General features: G+C 38.5%; 1 protein-coding gene across 7 annotated transcripts in view; it reads right to left on the bottom strand.

Moving 5' to 3' along the window:
- The window catches only part of DOCK4 (dedicator of cytokinesis 4), a 409,301-nt gene that overhangs the window by 174,362 nt on the left and 213,191 nt on the right, over positions 1-21,748 (bottom strand). For all 7 annotated transcript variants that reach the window (XM_041727815.1, XM_041727817.1, XM_041727816.1 and 4 more), the window contains 3 exons: positions 5,959-6,040; positions 5,371-5,431; positions 1,268-1,400 (listed from right to left, as the gene is read on the bottom strand). In XM_041727815.1, the coding sequence (XP_041583749.1) occupies positions 1,268-1,400; positions 5,371-5,431; positions 5,959-6,040 (276 nt within the window). The remainder of the gene's footprint in view (positions 1-1,267; positions 1,401-5,370; positions 5,432-5,958; positions 6,041-21,748) is intronic.

Raw genomic sequence — 21,748 nt, forward strand, 5'->3', positions numbered from 1 at the left:
AATCTCTGTCAACTAATTAGCAAATGTGTGGCACAGGTCCTGGGGGCACTGGATGGAGAATTGGATAAATCCATGAAACCCTCCAGCAGTGGTCAAAAAGCAATTTGAAGTCTATGTCCTACAGGCTGCTTATATTAAGCCAACATAGGAAAACTATTGGCATCCATTGGGTATATCAGCTCCACAAACAGAAACGAAACTAGAGCACACTCACTCATGGAGGTGACCAGAAGTATGGTCCTCAAATCAGGAATGAGGAAAACCCATCCCACCCCCCTACCCAACTCCCTCACCCCAGGGTGGGGACACCACTGTATGTCAGCTCTCAATTTCCAAACCTGTGGAGAGATGCTCAGGGTGGAGTGATCTGAAGCCATATGCATTTAAAAAAATCACCTAATTTAAGATTTGGAATACATTAAGTGATTTTCTTAGTGGAGTGCTATGAGTTGAACTATGTGTCCCCTTAAAGAGAGAATCATGAAGTCCAAAACCTTAGTACCTCAGAATGTGACTTTATTTGGACACTGGGCCTTTACAGAAGTAATCAAGTTAAAATTAGGTCACTGAGGTGGGGCCCCAACCTAATATAACTATGCCCTTAAACAAGGGGAGATGTGGACACAGAGATGAAGGCAGGGGCTGGGTAGTGCATTTAAAGGTCACAGAACACCAAAGGCTGCCAACAACCACCAGAAAACCAGAAGAGAGGGACAGACTGTCCCTCCCAGCCCTCAGAAGCCTCAACCTAGCCATCACCCTGACCTAGGACTTGCAGCCTCCAGGACTGAGACAATCCACTTTTGCTGCTTCAGCCTCTCTCTTTGTGGGACTTTGCTGGGCAGACCTAGCCAACTAATATTATAGGAAATAGAAGGGAATTCCCCTACCTGGGCTTTTTGTTCCTAATTCTAATTAGGTTATGTTAAAAACTATTTCCATTTTCCAAGAACAAATGAACTCTCTGGAGGTAAAGACAGGTTAGGTTTTTAATTCAGAGAAGGTACTCTGTGAAGTAGATGGTCCACCCAACTGCTAGTCTGTTTATACTCTTGGGTTCTTAATTTCAGAACTCCTCTGATTGGTGAATGGTGGTTTGTGGGCTCACTTGTAGTTGAGTCTCCAGATTGAGTTTTGGGGGAGTGGCTCATAAACCCAATAGTTCCCTGCTCTTCCATCACCCTCCTTGGAGTAGCGTTCACCACGGAGGGTCCACATGGGCCTCTGCACCCGCCCCAGCCCCTGCCGTGGTGTGCGTGCTTCTTACATGTACACTTTCAGGATGAGGTCATCTTTTGTCTCGCCTGTCAGCAGGTCAGCAATGCTCAGAACTGCACAGCCAAAGGGTCGCCGGTACTGGACACTACAGGCATTCTTTTTCTCTCCTGCTCCCATTCGACCTGTTCAATTGAAAAGCAAACATGGCCCATGCATGGGGCCATTTGACTGGTGCCCCTTAAACAAATACAGAGGTCATAGTAAATGTAACTGGGCAAGTAAAAGGGCACAGATGTTACTTCAGTTCTTGATTCTCCTTTCTAAGCACCTAGCTGGGTGACCTTGGGCTTATAGATGAATCTCTGGGCTCCAGCTGTCACCAGTGAAACATGGAGACTGGAGCTGATCCCAGGTTTGGGAACCCTCTCCCAAGGATTCACCAAGGTAACCCAGAAGGTTCGACTTAAGAAATGCAAAAATGGTGACTGTTTCATTTTTCTATTTTTTAAAAATTTCCATATTTAAAGAACTATTTCAAACATTATACCTTTGAAAGGAAGCAGTTTGAGACTCCCTGAAAGTAGAACAAGTAAGCACAGACGATCAAATGAGCATGCATGCCCCTTTCCTGACCCAGGGCTCAGGCTGATTATAACTCAGTCAATGGCTGAAATCTCCTGGGATGCTTTTCACTCTCATATAGTTTCAACTTGTTATATATTTTTAAGTATTATTGAGATACTGTTGTAATTTATTATTATATTTACCAGTGGATTATTGTGAAGACAGGAAGCAGAAAGTATACTGAAGCTGAAATATAACAAGTTAATGTGAGGAAAAATAATGAAAAAAATATGCAAATCTGTTTCCAGATGCTTGGCAACAGATACGTAAATTGTTTTCCATCTGAGCAAAATTCTCCCATAGCACATCTAGAGGACTTCAGCACTTCCCCAATCCAATGTTAAACAGTGTAAAAATAAAAGGGGGTGGGGGAGGATGGCAATATCCAATTTGGCTTCCATTCATCAGTAATAAAGTAAAACTACCATGGCAATGCATCATTTTTAGGGAAATGCTTACAAACAGCATGAAAGTTTCTCATTTTATCAGCTAGAATCAAAACTAAAAAACATGCCAGTTGCTTTGTAGAGGTGCGAAATTCAAGGAAACATGTTTCATGACCTGATGCTGTAACGTGTGGCTAAATTTCAATCCATGTTTTAATATAAATTACACTGGCAAATCATATACTTTACATGTCATACTTGAATTTATCAACAAATCATACTTTTATTCACAAACCTGACAATCTTAAAACTCTAATGACTTATTAAATGGGAAAAAAATTCTAGGTCATCTCTGTTTTGAATACTATTACAGATTGGATTAGGATGAAGCATATTCTCCAATCTTTACAAATATCATGATTTATTTTTCCTTCTTGATCATTCCCTTGCAAATGCAAGACAACTAAGTGATTAGAAGATTTCTGAGTGGAGTATTTCAAAGTCCTTTAACATCACACAAGAAATTCAGTACTAAAAAACAAGAAAACCCTGAAACTCTCACCACGATTATTCCCATGGATTCTCCTAGCTCTAAATTCCTAGAAGTTTACGCAGGGCAAGGCTATCATCCCAATTTTTTGGCCCCTTTTGGTTAGAACTGCATGAAAGAAAACCCTGCAGGAGCCTGGGGAGGACAGCCAAGTACAGGGGATGCAGGAGGCCATCCTCACAACCAGAGGAGACTGCAGGGAGGTTTTGATCCCTCCCTCTAACTGCAGGTCAGCATCACTCCTGAGCCTCTGCAGCACTCAGGTCCTCAGACCTTCAATTTCAAGTTTTCTTTCCTGGCTCTGCAGGCATCACCTCTTTGAACACCAAAACTTTGGTCTAAGTCCTGTACTGAAAAGACTGTATGATGCCAGCCCTGGCGTTCCCAACTCTAGAATTAATAAAAGTTCACGGTTCTGGTCAGATTTCTAGGAAAATTCTCTAAGCAGAAAGGAAGGTAGGCGTGGGGAAGGTAAAAATATCTAGCTGTATTTAGTAAATAGTTTCAGCAACCAGCTAAAAGCCAAAAGGAGAAACACTGAGGTGGAAAAACCTTTAGCAGGATGGCTATGAGGATATGGAACTATTTATTTCTTTTTTTCTCCTCCTCTTCTAACCAATCAAAGATCCAGGCTTAGATTGTGGGGCAAGGTGCCACTGCTCCTGTTTTCTGCAATCGGTGAGGGTCAGCTTGCCCTTTTCTTACTAAAGCAACACTCCAGAAAAAGTAAGAAGTATCTGCCCCTGATAGACAAGAATCTTCCACTCCTTAATTTCATTGCAGCAGATGAAGTCTTGCCCTTTCTTAGCGTTTCTTACCTTCAATCTTATTTCTTGTCAGTCTCAAAATGTCAAACCAGTAAATGTGACCAACCATCAGGCAGTTTTGGCGGTAATCTCAGGGAAGGATTAATTTGACCAAAACTCGGTGGGTGGGTGGGCAGGGGGTACAGGTAATGTCTGATTCAACATTCATTAATGATCATAAAAATCTTAATAAAGAATGCAATCGCTAATCCAGGACCATGTATTTGAAAGGCAGCCCTATGACTGGTAACACGAAAGCAGCTTCCTCAGCAGTAGAGCCACCTGGGCCACAGGTGAGCAGGGCCCAGGGCCCCGCTGCCACATGGGCTACTACCACCAAAGACCTGCAACTACCTTTTAAAAAGTTCTGAAAGCAAAAGTAATATACTTTTTCTCTCGATACTATAGAAGATTATATTCAAATGCAACGTTTACAGGAAGGTATCCAAAGCCACATTTTACATTAACAATTGGCATTACAAATTTGAATTAAAAAAACACACACACAAAGAATTACTTGACGAACTGTACCCCTGCCATCCTGGGAACACAAAAGCTTCATCTCATAAATACACGGTAGCATGCATTCCAACCTTTTTAAGGATTCTTTCTGATTTTTTCCGCATATATACTCACTTATAAAAAGAAAACTAACACAAAAATGTTTAATTTTTTTTATTTCAACTGTCCCTCAAATAAAAAAAATAGCATAAAATGAAAACAGGTCCCCAGAACTGACTTTTATGAGAAAAATGTATAGAAAATCTATGTTAGGATAGTAACATGTTTTATAGTCTCTCGATGCACGGTGCACTTATCAGATGCATAAGATACAAGACTATAAAAATAAAGATCACTATGCAGGATTGCCTGGCAATATATTACTATCCTGCAGAAGCATTCCTAAGCAAATGATGCAGTACAGGTAGTGAAGAAGTGGGAAGCAGTTTCCAGTATTAGCTGGTTAGCTTTAATACAAAAACTGTGTAGGCTTTACCATTCCTCATTTTACCTAGTTCCTCTGCCATTAAATACCCGCTTTTGGAGGTATTTTATGGGTAAAAACAAGTGAACACATTCTGGCTCTGTTGTGCAAGCTTGGTGTAGAACACCCAAAGTGTGCTCTGCAAGATATTAATAAATGTTACTTTATATAAATGTTTCCATGGTCAGATCAAATTTGGAGAAAGCTAGGGCCAACCAAGTTAGAGAGGGATTTTAATATTTCCCGGTAGGACTTCTCAGACCCTTTAATGAGCTGATGATATTATAAAAGTGGAAAAAAATACATAGCATTCAGTGTTCCATAGCCCTTTAGTCTTTAGTTATAGCACTTTTTTTTTTTTTTAAGTTGTAGCACTTTTTGCAATAATGCTCTGTAGCACCCTGCACTTTGGAACACGTCAATTAGTATAAAATTTTCAAAAACTTGTAGGAAATCCAGATTCTAAAAGTAATTTATGCTGTTAACAGAAATTAGAATTTAAAAAGACAAATGCCAAATTTTGAATCAAATCTGTTTAGGGAGTCCAATAAAACAAAAAGAAGCACAACAGACTACCTCGTGACTTCTATGGAAAGAAAAATAGTCTATTTGTGATGCATGGGGAGGTTGGTGGTGGGTTTGGAGAGGCAAGGGAAAAATTTCCAAATGCGGTGTTTCTGGGATTCCAAACTGGCTTTCACTTCTTTCTGATCCAGATAGCAAAGAAATCACAACACAGAGACCTTTCAGCATTTCTTCCCCCTGCTGTGCTCCTATCACACTAACAAATGTTGAACTTACCAATTCGGATAATGTGCACAGTGATATAGATGTCTCTTCTTAGCTCGCTGCTACCCAGATCCTATGAAAAGAAAAAAAAGCAAAGAGAAAAAAAAAGCATGATTATTTTAAAACTCATAATTTATATAGAAGCATTAAAGGTCAAAGCACATTATTTCCACAAATAACAGAAGACAAAGATAATGTAGACACTCCTAATGGAATTTTGTAGCAGAGGTATATAATTCAAATCCTGTTCTAAAAATACCACTCCAATCAACTTAACACTCTAAGTCTACTGATGTCAAATAATACTTAAAAAAAAAAAACCCATTCTTATTTTAATCTCTCACTCACTGATTCTTTAAACATTTAGTACATTCTAAATACCATACGCTGTGCGGAGCGTAACAGGCTCTAACGTACACCAAAGGAAGAGAGGTGTGTCTATGAAGGGTAATATTCAGAGTTTGGGGCACTACCATATTTCGTGTGTTATTTACAAAGTTTAAGCAAAGTCACTGTGTTCTCTCACAATACTTCATTTCCTTAAATAATATAAAGTACAATTGGAAGAATTCGCCTGTAGATGAAACAAGATCCACCTACCACAAAGAGAGAGCAATGTCGTTCTGGTTTATCTGGGGCTTTGGGAAGTCCATTTCTATTCAGTCTCAAGAAAAATCTCTCACTACAAGAGAAAAAAAAGTTTCATTTTCTGAAAATTATTTAATATCTAAGGGCTTGTCACTCTTCTAGTTGTTCTTCATCTTAAGTTAGACTCGAAACATATTAGGTCCTTCATTTGATGTCAGAATTGCTTGTTAATTAGGACGATGCCCAAGACAATAAACATTTGCTTCACTTCTGACAATACTGGCAAATCAGCAACTACAAAAGCAGAAAACATAAATATACATGCAAGCGAAAATTTAATTTTTAAAAGAATAGGTTTCCATATCCGTGAAATCATTCTTATTATTCCAAAAAGTAGAAACAGGTGCTGTAAGGGAAAAAAAAAACACGATCTAACATCTTTTTTGTGTTTGTATCCAAGAATATTGTTTTTCAAGTTGTATGTCTTAGTAGTTAATTAACATCATACAAGGACACCATCCTGAGTGGCAATCATCTAATAGAAGGCTTAATATGTTATGCTCTAAAACATAAAGAGAAGGCCCAAGAAATGAATTTGCACTGGTCCACAAAGGAAAAGGAGACCTCAAACTCCCCACAGAACTTGCGTTTGAAAATACAGGGTCCCCAAATTTAATACAAACACAAATGCTATTGGTCAGTTACTAATTCAAATCAATAAATACTTGTGGATATCATTTAGACCCAAGGTAATGTTATCTCATTTATAGTCAAATAAATAAATAAAACAGGAAGACTATCAACCCCCCCCCCCCCAAAATGAATTTATCAGCAACCATGAGCTTCTAAATTTCAATATCCTGGTGCCTACAACAGTATCAAGTGGCTGCCTGCCTCGGGCAGAGAATACAGAGCCAACAATCCACAGAATGTGGTACTAGGGGGTATTAGCACACAGTGTGGCCTTGCTTGGAGTAGCTTCAGCCTGGGGACCGAGCGGAGAAAGGGACTGTAGGGCATTAGTGAGGCTCAGAACTACCAACCCCATGCTTATTCACCACCCAATCCTTGCCTTAAATAATGGCTCTATTGACTCCAATCTTCCTTCTCTCAAACAAGGGGAGAAATGAGAGCCATAACCACATCTCCAAGGAAGCATAAGGATACGGATTTATGGCTGTTTTGAACATTTTTATTCTCTTTTGTGATTTAAATCTAGATAGATCCTTGTAACAGATTCAACTACCTGACTTACCTTGTTCTTTTTTTTTTTTTTTTTCCTTCCATTATACCTATTCCTGACCTCTCATATGAGAAAGGGCAAACCAATGCACATTTCTGTGGGGTCATTTCCACACCTATTATCTATGGGGTTTTTTGGGTATTTTTCCATAGAGCGGTGGCTGATGAGGTCTGAATGAAGAGAATATAAATTGCTACAAGGATTCTCAAGTGAAGCTCAAGTTCCCACAATATACAATTCTGAAGAAGAGGTGGGAAATGACAACTCCAACTGAGGATGCAGAATTAAATTAATGATACCCAATCATTATTTCCTATAATGAAAGGAGAAGAACTGTAAGCTTTCTTCACCATGGAATATAATTCACTATTATTTCTAAATTAAGATATGCTAAAAGGGAATATATAAAAATAATCTTCAGATAAATGAATTAAATAATCATATTAAGTATTACTATTTTTCCAAGAATTTACCATTTGATGGCTAAGGACTTTACAGGGTTTAATTCATTTAATCTGGGCAGCCCAGGTGGCTCAGTGATTTAGCGCCGCCTTTGGTCCAGGGTGATCCTGGAGACCCGGGATAGAGTCCCTCGTCAGGCTCCCTGCATGGAGACTGCTTCTCCCTCTGCCTGTGCCTCTGCCTCCCTCTCTCTCTCTCTGGGTCTCTCATGAATGAATAAATAAAATCTTAAAAAAAAATAAAAAATAATAATTCATTTAATCCTCACTATGTCCTTATAAAGACAGTACTATTATGCCCATTTTATAGATGGGAAAACTGAGAAATAGTAAATAGTTTTACACCCAAGATCACAGACCTGGTGTGGCTGAGTAGTGGCTCCAACCCATGTGTTAATTCAAAACCTATGTGTTAATTACATGTGTAATTATGTTAACATGTGTTAACATGTATTACATGTGTTAACCCATGTGTTAATTCAAAAGCACTTCATTTGAATGCTGTATGGTAAATCTTTCCTCTGCTTTGTAGAAATAGAGAGCCAATATTTCCAGAGTACTGAGATAAGGGAAAAGTCATTTATTTGCTTGGGACAACCACTGATTCAGTCAAGCCTGATCCTAAGAGTACAGGGTCACTGTCCCCACACCCTTCCTGGCCTCCCAGAAATGAAAGAAGTAGAGATCTAGTTCAGCAGGTTTCAAACCAGTCCCTGGCTTAAAATAGTTCCTTGGTAGTTTGTTCAAGGAAACATATATAGAAAAATAAATTGGGGAATAAATTATTTTATTAAACAAATGCAGAGCTCCAAAATGATGTAAGAACTTGGCTTCAGTGAAACAAAACTCTTGAGATTTAAGACTGGTATTTGGTTTTGCTTCTTAGTCATCAAAGAACATTTATTGATTATATCTTAGCCCCAAACACAAGCAGTGTGACCACTTTCCCCTCTTCTGTATCACAGATGGCACATACTACTTTATGTTTTTATATTTTGTTGAGATGCACTTAGGTTGGAGGTTCCTCTTTACCCAACATAAGTGGTAAAACAAATTTCACTTTATCTTCTGACAGGCCAGTCTAAAATAATGAATGCCAATAAGATTACTATACAAAAGTCAACAAGGCATTCTAGATATTAAAACCTTAACTTTAATACTGATATGAAACACCACTCCATATTTGTAAGCTTCATCAATATTCTGGTAAAGCAATGTTTCCTAAAGTATTCTATTTCAGAAAGAGATTCCTTTCACTCTGTCACTATTTTAATTTCACCAGTCTAGACAGAATCCTGATTATGCAAGTATTATACTATATCATATCCTGTTTCAGAAAGAATATCAATATGTACTAAGCCAATGACATATCCCTGAGCTTAAGCATGCCTTAAGGGGGAGATAAAAATAGACCAACGATGGGTACTATGGAAAAATAACTCATGTGCAATTTTTTAAAAACCAGACTTCTATTCAAAGGAAAAAGAAAACCTCTGTTGCTAATTAAAAAAAAAAAAACAAAAAACAAAAAAACGAAAAACAAAAAAACCCCCTTTTTATTCATTTAGTGACAATTTATTTTACAAACTCAAATCAGGGTCTCTTCAGCTTTGGTGATACAGAACATATTTAACCAGCGAATGATTTCAGAGTAAACAAAAGACTTATAGCGACACATTTCAGAACTCTAAGTAGACAGGTGGCATCTCTCATTAGAAAACAAAACTAGTTTTTGTGAGTTTAAAAAGTGTCCTATGATAAGATGTAAATCCCTCAATTACATCCTTTACGTTTTTTCCCTCATCATAGCAGGTTTGTGTGTTTCTATTACATTGTGAGGAACTAGAGTACAGGGTGATCATTATTAACCTTGACTTCCCCAGCTGCTAGCCAATGACTCGGTACTTCCTCAGTGTTTAACTAAAGACTGAATACTCTTTTAGGAAAAAATACAACACAATCCAAATAATTGGGGAGCTTTATTTCCCTTCCTAACTTTCTCTCTCTTCTCCATAGTGTCCTTTACTTTATGGTGAGAAATGTAGGAAATTCTCCAAAGAGACATTTCAATCAATGGTGCCTCCCCACCAGATGTGAGGGCCACCTAATTAACTTCGTGGACCTCCCAGATTCTAGATCATGCTTTTAACCTTGTCCTCATGCGCATTTTATATCTTTATTATATTAAACATACAGTAATGGAAAAATCTACAGTGACATCATATATTTCCAAATAAGAATACTGCATCCTTCATCATCAAGGAATGAATAAGCAAATAGAAACACTTCCAGAAACACTGAGAAATGTGAATTGGTATTACCAGCAAGGAAAAAAAAAATTCCTCATTTGACTTCTCCATATACTGCCATGTTCTCCCAGAGGAAATTTCACTGCCAGAGAAATTTAGTGTCCACTTGAATTCTGCATGTGAGCCCTTATAAATCATTCTATATTATAAATCAACAAGGAAATATGTTCTTTGGAAATAAAGAATAAAAAAGCCATAATTATTTATTATCTATGACTTGCCTTTTTCTAACAAGGATGCAAGAAAACCAAGATAATGAAATAGAGTGTAAATAAGCATTTCCAGGATGGCCTCAGGGGAAAAACAGTACCAGTAAATACATACCCTGTGCTAGGCACCACAACTTACACTTCACATGGATTTTCTCACTTAATTGTCACAACTGCCCTATGTGGTAGGAACCACCTCTGTGTCCCTACTTTACATATGAGAAAGCTGAGGCTTGGAAATATTAGGTAAATCGGCCAAACCTGCATGATCAGCAAGGATGGAGCCAGGAAATGAATTATTCAGGGCTTGACTCCAGAATCTCAGCTCTTAACCACAACACTATTCTGTATTTAAAAGAACAGATTACCTTGAACATAGGAGAGCAAAACTAACCATGTCGTGTTAACTGAGGGTTTTTATTGTGAATATTTTCAATAAAATATAAAGTAATGAAAATGCATGAATCTGGAAAGAAATTAAGAAAGAAAGGCAGCCAGCAAGCTACAAACGTATCTGTGTTCAGTGTACATCTGTGAACCTGTTCAGCTGTACTACTATATTCTGAAATATTCAAAAAGATCTCTGACAACGAAGGGTGTATTTCCATAGCATAGTTTGATAGAAAAGTCCTTGCTAGTGATCAAATACTGTGGGGTGTGCAGCAGGGCCATGAAGCCCCCTGATGGCTTCTGTTCCCATTCTCAGCAGGGCAGGATGCTCCTGTCTTCCTGCCCCTCTATCATCTTCACTGAGAAGTAGCACCCTTTTGTAGGAAAGGCCCTGCCTAGGGTCTTGGAAGCCTGCAGTCCAGATGCAGAAGGGTGCTTCCAGCCTTCTGAGTAACCTCATCAAGTGGTTCTCCCGTAGGGTGTTCCTAAGATACTCAGTTGGCTTCAAAGAGCAATGCACCTAAAGTTAGGAATGGCCAATGCCAAGGAGACTTTTACATTTCTCTGTATGGATTCATGTTTACCTCCCTTCAGTTCCCATCTTGTAAGAAGCAAAACTGCCTGATGATTTCAGGTATGTGAAAATTGTACAGCCTGTACTTCGTACAAAAATATATGACTGGGGAATATCTTGGGTAGAAACGTGTGGTGTAAAAGATTAGTGGTCTAGTCTGATCAATCTACAAAAAATTACAAAAAATATTTCTAAAATCATTTGAACAGTTAAATCATTGAAATAAACGTATGGTCCCCAAGAGGAATAATAAAAAAAGAGAGAAAACATCTAGATGCTCATGTTCTGGTAAACTAATCGGAAAAAAAACTGAACTGTCCAGTTCTTTTACACTCATACTTTATGGAACCATTGGCCGAAAAAATACTCCATGTAGTGCCTTTGAAAATATAAAGTCACTTGTAAAGTTAAAGGATGACAATATCGACTCTACAATGAACAGAAGTGAGGTGAGATGTGCCAGGAGGCAAGGAGGCAGCCCTGGGAGCGAGAGAACAAAGGGAAGAGTGAGAAGAGGTGAGGGAATAGTTCAGCTGTGCTGACTCCAGAGCCTCTATCCAAAAGGCAAGAGAACGCAAACATACAGTGATTTCATGCTTCTATTTCACAGCTTCTGCCTTTTTTCAAATGCTTTCTGACTGATGAACAGTTTAAGACGCTGCCAACAGTCTGAGGGCGACCATTACTGTGTTCTTTTCTAGAACAAGTGGTGAAGGACAACTCAAAACAGGAAGACTCAAGAAACTTTCTAAATGTGGACTAATGCCCCCCATGATCTGGTGCTATGGCTGGTCAGGCAAGACTTCGGGGAGGTGGGTGGAAGGTGTGCTGGCCGCTGGATCAGGGGATTCATTGCTCAGGGTGGCAGAGAGGGAGATGAAAGGAATGCTCAGTAGGAAAAAAGACACTGCTGGCCTTCTCATCCAGGGGCTCCTAACCCAGGAGTGCATGACATGCTCTTGGGAGTCATATAAAACCCAGACCCTACCCTGGACTTCCTGACTTCCGAGGTCAGGATGGACTTAAAAGCTCCCTGCATGTTTAAAAGCCCAATCATGTTTAAAGATCACTGTTTTGACCCATATGTCCAAGCCCTAACAAGTCAGAATTGACTGCCGTCTGTTACGAGACTCATATATACCAGCAAGCAGGCAACACATGCCTGGTACCTTCAGGACAAAGACTCTTTTCTCAACCACAGGACCAGTAAGGGACAGAGTTTCTCCTTGGCAATAAAGAAAGCAACTCCTCAAACAAGACTTCCTCAATAAACCTATTAACGTGCTTTCTAAATTTAAAACTAAAGCAACACTAGGGTCATGAGCTTTTCTGATTACAGGGAAATGGAAAGAGAGTGATTGTCGGTATCAAGGTTTCTGAAGTTCACCTAAAGAGTACAGACTCTGAGTTTTCTTTTTTTTAATATTAATGTCCATGCCCACATTCACCTTAAGAATATTGGAGGGTGAGGGACTAAGCAACCAACTAATATGATGCCTTTGTCAGGACAGCAAAGGATTTTTAAGTTGAATGATACAAGGGGAGGTAAGTTTTTAAACTATAGTCAACTGCATTGCCGATTTTGAACATGAAACAGATTCTTTCTTACTACTTACGATGACTGGGAAGTGCTATTTCATGTTATTTTTCTTTTCAGAGAATAAAGTTACCTGAACTGAAACTCTTTCTAGAAAAGTATAACTCAATGAAAAAAGAAATTCCGTGCTTTGTAAAGTTATAAATAAGTGATATATACGGCACCTGCCATTTTACCTTACCTGTGCTATTCATCACTGATGAATTTTAAAAAGTGATCTCGGTTGACTGTTGATTTGAGAAAAACAGTAATGACTATAAGTTCAAAAGACCCAAGACCCCAGAAGTCCCAAGGTTGTATTCAAGTAAAATCCTTAGAAATAGTTATACCATTGGAGCAATCCGGGAAATACTCACTTGCATCTATCTCAAGAGAACTCATTAAGAATTTCACTAGAAAACAAGTTTCTCAGAGAAGTAACAAAAAGCTGGCAATGATAGGATCTGGTCAACAGATATAGGAACCACAAAATAAGAAGGCCTATATAGGCAGGATATCTTATGCTTATTCTTCTGGGAATTTACATAATTTGATCATTATAAATACTGTATCTCTGACATGCTGTGAGGGAGGAAACACTCTGGGTAATTATTCTGACCTTTCTAACAATGCCTTTTTGTTAGGAAAAGCACCTGTAAAAAAGAATCTTGAAAATAGAGCAAACCAGGGCTTAAATATTCTCTGGATTGAAGCATGCAGGTCCTTGCAAGGAAACTTTAAATGAAAACAGAATAAATAATAAAACTGGAAGTAAGTCAAGCCCTGCAAAACCACTAAGTACAACACATCTTTCATGCATTTATTACTTCAAAAAGATGTCCTATTTTTTTAAAAGACAATAAGCGAAAATCAAATTTCCTTTCTACAATTTACTGACAGATTCTTTGTATTCATTTGTATTCAGAGAAAAAACTATTTGTATTCATTTGTATTCAGAGAAAAAACTATTCTCTGAAAAGTTTAAAAACCGAAAGCTATCTAAATCATGATTAAATACTACTTATTAGCTAGATGACACATGCAGCTGGGCTTTTTAAAGGTCAAATGATCTTTTTTTCTTAACAAGACAGCTACAGAGTCTCTAAACTGATACACAAATGTTAAGGTGCATGAGAATAGGTACATTACTTTCCAGAGAGATTTACAGTTTCTGTAAGTTTGAGAAGGAGCTGAAGGCACTAAAAGGTTAGAAAGTGCAGTACTTTAGAGACACTGCAAATATTTTTGTGAAATGGAAACAGCATATTGGTTACAATACGAAGAGATGGTACAGAAACTGTATTTTAAAAATACTTCTCGACTTAAAGCTTAAGAGTATTAGAATCCAAGTTCTGGAAGAGCAGGATTTTTTTCTTCCCCTGTATTACTCACTGATGTGTCCCCACTGCCCAGATCAGTGGCTGGCTCTGGGGAGGACGGCAGGAACAGCTCAATGAATGAGCATCAGTGATTCAACAGCAACCGTGTGAAACCATGATCAATGGAAATAAAAAAGAAGACATAAAGCTCTGCCAAACGTGCAGTCAAAAATCTCTAAATAGAAATACTTAGGAAAAGACACTGTATTTGTCTCCACCATTTTTTATTCACATTTTTTAGCATGACAGATTTTGTAAATGATGCCCCCATAGGGACAGGTCTGATGCACACAGAGTAACAGGAAACGAGTCCATCGACGCTCTGGAAGCCCTCAACAGCTTGGCTTCTCCCTCTCACTGATAAGCCATCCCCGCTGGAATAGGATGACCACAAAAATGAAGACAGTAATGGCATGATCTTACAATGTTTTGCTTCAACAACCACAAAAGACTTGTAAGCTTCCTTTAGCCGCATCAATGCCCCACCCAGTGGGCACAAACAGATGATGAGAGGATAAAGTCTTATCTTCAGAACAGGAGCCAGTGAGGGCCAAACCATTCATAATTCCTTTGTCAGCGTTCAACAGTCTTACAACAGAAATGGCAGCGAATGCCGAAGAAGTCCTTGCGAGATGGGTTACTTTGTGTGGCTGTAGCTTCTTCATTGGGGAACTTAGGAAAATGAAATCTGAATTCCCTACAAGCAGCAAATGCAGCGCAGGGAAAGGGAGGCAAATGACCAGGTTCACCGTCTTCTAAAATACGGGAAGAGTGGGGCACTTGGGTGGCCTAGTCAGTTAAGCGTCTGCCTTCTGCTCAGGTCATGTTCTCGGGGTCCTAGGATTGAGCCACGGTTGGGCTCTCTGTTGAGTCTGCTTCTCCCTCCCCCTCCTGCCTTTCCCCTCCCTCTTGTCTCCCACTTCGCGCTTGCTCTCTTGTGCACACTCTCTCTTTCTTTCAAATGAATGAATAAAATTTTAAACACACACAAACACACACACACACAGGAAGAGGGGTAAAAGGGCCTTCTGGTCACATTCTAAAATATTATTACACTGTTTAAGTAGGAAGAAACAAGGGGCCAGAATAACTGGGAAGAGCTAAGAACAAGGAAGCCAGTACTGAATCCACTGACTCTATGAATAGTTTTGTTTTTTGTCACCTTGAATTTCCAGCCACTTATCATCACAATAATGTACTAATTTGCAATCTGAAAAATAACTGGAATTGTATGGCTTTTAAAATGCTACGGGGAGGGGAAAAGAGTGGATGGCTGGTACCCTGGGTATTCTCAGCACAAATGAAGTTATTTCTCGCTTCTTTTATTCTAATTTAGATCTTCCTCCTGGTCCATTTCTTAAAATGTCTCCTATTAAAGACATCACCACATCTCGAAAGCAATTATATGTTGTTGTTGTTTTTTTAATACATGACACTGAAGTGCGACCAAAGAGGAAGCAAACCACAAAATCTGATTAACTCCAAAGGGACAACAGTCCCAATTTTCACACACCTGCTGGAAGAATTAAAAGATGGTAAAGAAGAGGGGGAGTGGAAAGCAGTAGTGCCTTTAAACAGGAGGCCCCAGGGAAGGTCACTGCGGGTCACCGCTGCACAGACACCCACAGTGAGATGTGTGCCAACATGTCTAGACACAGCAGGAAATGCTCTGGGCCGTATGGAATAGTTGATATTGCCACAATCCAAGGAGGATCTCTGAACGCCTTCTTCATCTATTTTTGTTCTCAAGCAGAGTTGTGCCCCCTGCACGTATGGTCAGATTTTTTCTCTGCATTATTGCTGTGCTTTGGAGAGGTTACAATTTTGAGTGAGCTTCATCACAGAAAACTCTAAGAAGAGATCTCCGCCAGCTATCTTTCAACATTCACAAACCATAAATGCTCTTAATTTATGACAAAAATATAAATGCTGAACTTATGTGATCACACTCTAATAAGTTGTAAATGATGTATGAAATGAGAAATTCTAGCACAGTGCTCAGAGAATTAAAAAATCTTATCCACTCTCTTAACTGTGTTATGTACTACAATACATACGATGTACCGTAATACATACAATAAAAAAAATACATTTTTCCTGGTCTGGGCTGAATAACTATTCTGACAGCTGCCTTCTATGAGCCCTTGAAAAATGTTCCCAGTAACCGCATTTTTCAAAAACAAAACAAAACAGCACTTCTTTAATTTCCTTTAAAAAATGAAAAGGCTATTATTAGATCACCTCTGCCTCTGAAGAGACCTATCGGAAGCTTCAGTTGTAATTTCTTTGATTCTCCTCCCCATTATGCTATATTCCCAATCTTCTCATCCCTTTCCAACTCTGATATTTCAAATTCTAACTCCCATCACCTGCATCTGATCCCTACTTCCTGAGCACCACTGGCAAGAGCTGTGTAACTTGGGAGCCAGGATTCAGTACCCCTTTCAGATGTCCCTCTTGGGAAGTGCCTCACCACACGCAGCAATTCTATTATTCCTCACTACCTCACTTCCTATCACACTTGTGCTCAGCGTCCACTTCCCTTGTTCCTATAAATCACTTTCAGCCCCCCATTCCTTCCCTTGCTCTCCAATGACAGCAGATCTTGCTTCCCAGCCTTGACTATACATGATCGAGGCCACAAACCCCATCTCTCCATCTCAACATTTTCTGTCCATTTCACTGGCCTTACCTCCCTTCCTCCCCCTTTAGAAGCAGTGTCCTTCCTCTCAAAGTAGATTCCTTCACCTGAATCCTGGATCCCTTCTGCCATTTGCTCCAGGATTCATCTTTGAATCTCCAGTAGGGTCTCATACTGCTGGCACACAACAGATACTCCTATGTGCTTGTGTAATGAGTGAGCAAATGAACACGTGATTGGTTACAGGCCAACACGCCATTCACAGAACGGTTGCATTTCCTCACCTTCGAGAGGACAAACTTGTACTAATTCAGAGTTTCTGGGAAGTTGGCCCTAATTAAGGCATAGGATTTTGTTTGAGCCTATAATGTACTTCCTCTCACAGGATCTTTATTAATCTTCTAAGAACTGCTATTTTGTTGTACATCATACAAATCAGAGTTTATGCTTTAAAGGTAATATTGTAATGTCCACGTTATAAAATACTGATGTCCTAGACCTTAGGAAAACACTCCTTTTAGGCTTTGTCAAATACATTATCAAGAGTATCACTCAGTTTATATGAACCCAGGAACATTATTATAGGCAGAATGGAATCCAGACCATCCAAGCAACTAGCAACTAGACCAGACTCACAAACTAGTCTTCTTCAAAGAGACTGAAGAAAATGCCTGCCCTCGTTGCTTTTTTACCAACATGCACAAAACACGTGAAGCAGGCAATTCATTAACTATACATACTATATTGCTAAAAGTTAAATCAAGAGCCCATATACCTACAGGGAATATACAACCATTCAATTTTATCACACTAGCTTCACCTATCCCTTTTTTTCTATTTTGTTTTTCTTCTTGTTGAAGTATTTTAAAGAAAATCATATCCCTGATGCCATTCTGTTTACTAGTAAGCTTCTCTGAATCTTACCTAAATATAACAACATACACCTAAAAAAAAAAAAAGTCAAGAATAATTCCTTGTAAAATATAAGAATTCAAGACCAAATACTATGTATCATTTCTGGTTATGTTAAAGTATATTTCCTATTTTGGGTTTTTGAAAATCATAATCTTTATAGCTAACATTTACTGCCCAATTACCAGGGGTCAACCATTACACTACAAAGTATATCTATTATCTCATTTAATCCTCAAATAATCCCAAGAGGAAAGTGCTATTATCATCTTCAGTTAGCAGATAATTAACAGCCATAAGAAAAATGGATTAACTACCCAGGCTGATGCATCTACTAAACTAAAAAACCAAGATTTGAACCCAGACTATGACACCAGAGCCAGGCCACTTTTATACTATACAGTGGTGCCTACATTAGATATAGGAAGATACATGTCTTGAGGATGGAGATAAATTCAGACATACTTCATAGTTCTATATAAACTCATAAAAACCTGTACTCCACTAATAATATTTGCTACTTCTCTTTTTCTTAAATGACAGAATTAGAACAATACACTAGAAAAGAGGGTGATTGTGGGTAATATAAAATTTACATGGAAATGAGGCATTTCAAGAAAATGGAGAGTTTACATGTATGATGGGAGGAAACATAACATGACTTCAGGAAATAATGTGAATAAGGTACTGGAAGAAAGTAAATTTTATCTGAATTTAACTACTATGAAAAGACTTTTGGAATTTACAGAATAAGACTTTCAAGGAGTACTACCCTCCTGCTATTTTCTCAAATAAAAGCTCATGCCAGCAGCGTGCATGCATGAGCAGCCCTGTACTAAGCTAAGTACCCATTTGTGGCACTTAGGTCCTATTAAATATATTCTCTGATGAGAATGAAATACAGTAATAGATTAGTTGTGAAACAAATTTACAGCTTTAATTAATGAAGCCTTAGAATACATCAGTAAACAAAGTAATGAAAATTATAAGGGAGGTAGTCAACCAGTGAATGATGTCATTTTCATTGGCCCATATAATTTACAGTCTGTTGTAGATTAATTGACACATATCCACACAGGGAAGATATGAATGAGTACACACATGCAGATCTGTACAGCCTACAGAAAACAGAAACACTAGGAGTATTTCTGTTACCAAATTGTTCAACAACCAATTTTAAATGCAAGCCAAAGGAGACATTTGTAGCATATAATGTTACATAGCTTGATTTCTTTATATATGTATTTATTTATTTAGTTTAAATAAAACACACACACACACACACACACAGTTTAAAAAACCTCCTGATATTCCCAATCCTATAGCTCAGCTTATGCACATCCATACCCTTACTGTTGTCCCTTTCTCTGGTTCCTGGCTCATCTCTCTGCCTGCAGTCTCAAGTCCATTTCCTGAAGCCTCTGAAGGGACAATGATCCAGCCTTTGCTGGATTACAGCCTCTTTTGTTACTGGATCCTTCCTGTCAACAAGCTCCTTGTCTCTCCCAGTTTCTTAAAAACAACAACAACAAAAAAAAAACACAAACCCTCAGCAGATCCCCTACTCCATACTGGTGAGTAAAACTGGGTTGAGGAAGAAAACAGAACATGGTAAGTACTGAAGATGAAGAGAATAAGTGTAGAAAAGTGATGCAGAGTACTGATGAGTGCTGCAAGTGAAAATACCAGCCATATAACATACCAGCCATGTCACCTATTAATCGCTCTATGCCTCAGTTTCCCCATCCGTAAAAAATGGGAATGTTAATAGTGCCTACCTCATTGGGTTTTTGCAAGGGATAAATAAGTAAATATTTTTAAAAGAGCTTAGAACAATGCCTGGCACGTCATAAGCATCATATTAGTGCTTTGTTAAACAAATAGAATAGAAAAGAATAAAACAAAATTATAGATGATATCTAGGGAAATGGCTGCCTGACTTTTCCAGCTATACCCTTGTAAGACTAGGGAAATTATAAACTTTCAACCAGAGAGATGTTCTCTAAAATCACTTTACTCATATAAAACTTAATAGATCAAACTCATTTTTTTTTTTTTACTAATTATGCTTTATGGTGATAAATCATGTCAAGACTTTACAAAACTCCAATAAGTAAAAGTATGTTATATTTGCTGATAGTTGAGTCCAATGTAGCTTTATCTGCAGGGAGCTCTGGGCTGGTGCTGTTATACAAGTGGCCAAGGAAGGTAAGCTGGAAAAGTGCAGGGTAGGTGTATGTTAGCAAGATGGTGTCAGAGATTGAGTGGAAGTGGATCTAATCAATTATCTGGAATTCCAGATAAGGAATTTGTAAAATTATATGAGTCAACATGGAAAAAGTGAAGACTGGCTGGAGATGGATATTTGATCCTGAGGGAATACTAATTTCTTAGGTAGTAATTTCTTTGGATTCCCCTTTTTCAGGATATAGCCCACAATATTTACATTTGAAAATACGATGTTGGGGATTTGCTGTCAAATAATCTGGGGGCAAGGAGGAGGACAGGAAAGAGGTGTGGTTAAAACAAGATCCGGCCTGAGCTGATCATTGTTGAAGCTAGAGGCAGGTACATGGGGCTTCAGTGATATCCTTCTACTTTTCACACATCTGAAATTTTCTTAAAAAAAAAAAAAAGGTTGAAAAAAGAAATATAAGTTGATTTTAAAATATCCCTACAACTTACACTGTTGGGCCTAAGAAGAAGCACAACAATGTCTCAAAATCATATCTTACCTTTATAATACCCTTTCCTGAGAAGATGCAAATACTTCACACTCACGAGTTAGGGTGAGAGCAATGAGGGAAGCCAGACTTGTCAAAAGTTTCAAGATGAAGGAAAAGACAGATGGAAGTGAAGGGTTCAGGGCAGCAGTAGTCAACTTCAGAGATCAGAATCCAGTCCAGTTTCCAGATCTGTGCATCCTCTTCAAAAGGTAATGATGACACTGACTTGTGCTATCAATGGAATCGAAGCTACTCACAGCAAGGTTTTGAAAACCCCCCAAAGAATAAGCACGGTGCTGCCCAAGGCCTCAGAAAGTCAAGTAAATAAATCTGAGCCTGTCCCATCACCTAGTAAGCACATACTTTCACCCATATTCATTCTTTGGCTGATCACCTTTAAGGTGATTATGAATTTGGCTGCTGAGAGCCGATGGTCAAGCTCAGTGAGTAGAAGCAGTGAAGAGGATTTTGACTTGATTTCTTCTCGGCTTATATGTATCAGGGGGATTATTCAAGGGAGTGTGTGTGACAGAGGGGAGTGGAGGGGAGAGGAAGAGAAAAAAAAAGGGGGAGGGAGATGGAGGAGGCAGGCACATGTGGTAGCCTAACCATGTCAAAAAAGGTCCAGCTCCTGGTCTGAACTTTGGGGCCCCAAAAACATACTTTGGGGATCCCGCACCCAGGTTATTTTCCTACTCTCAACAAGTACATAGGAATAAAACAAGGGAGAAGTCTGTTGATCAAAACCTAAAAGGATGTTTTAGGAAAATTCAAAATGTTTATAACAAGACAAAACTAAGTACTATTAATCCTAAATTAATGCCCTCCTATAGTAATACAATGTGAACACTAGTGGCAAAGGGGAATCTATCGTCTTCAAAACCTTAATGGAAGAGGAATTGAGTCAAACAGTAGAAGCTCCTGGTTCTCATACATTTCCTATAGTTTGTTCAATATGTTAGAGACAACATATTACATAGACGATGTTATAAGGAATTTTTGGTCAACTACCTGGAAGCCAAGCTTTCTAAGACACACTTCAGTATGTTAGTAAGTATTACTAATCTTTCACATTTCCAAAGCAAGTGCTAAGCTGTAATTTGGATCTGTTCTTCAAGTCTTTGTTTTCTTCCCTTTTTAGCACTGCCAGCTTGTGAAGGGGGAAAAGTTTTCTAACTTACCGATCGTTTCCTCCTAAAGTATATAAAGCAGATTTTGAAACTATTATCATTGTTATTTACACATCCCATAAATTCTGTCCTTGCCACCCTAAAATTGCTACCCTTTAAATTCCATGGATTCAGTCCACTGTCAGGACTAGGAAAGTACTCTTACTAGCAGGTAATGATTAAGATATAAATTAACTCACCAAAGATTTTGTG

The sequence above is a fragment of the Vulpes lagopus genome, chromosome 13, assembly GCF_018345385.1.
Source record: "Vulpes lagopus strain Blue_001 chromosome 13, ASM1834538v1, whole genome shotgun sequence".
NCBI lineage: Eukaryota > Metazoa > Chordata > Mammalia > Carnivora > Canidae > Vulpes > Vulpes lagopus.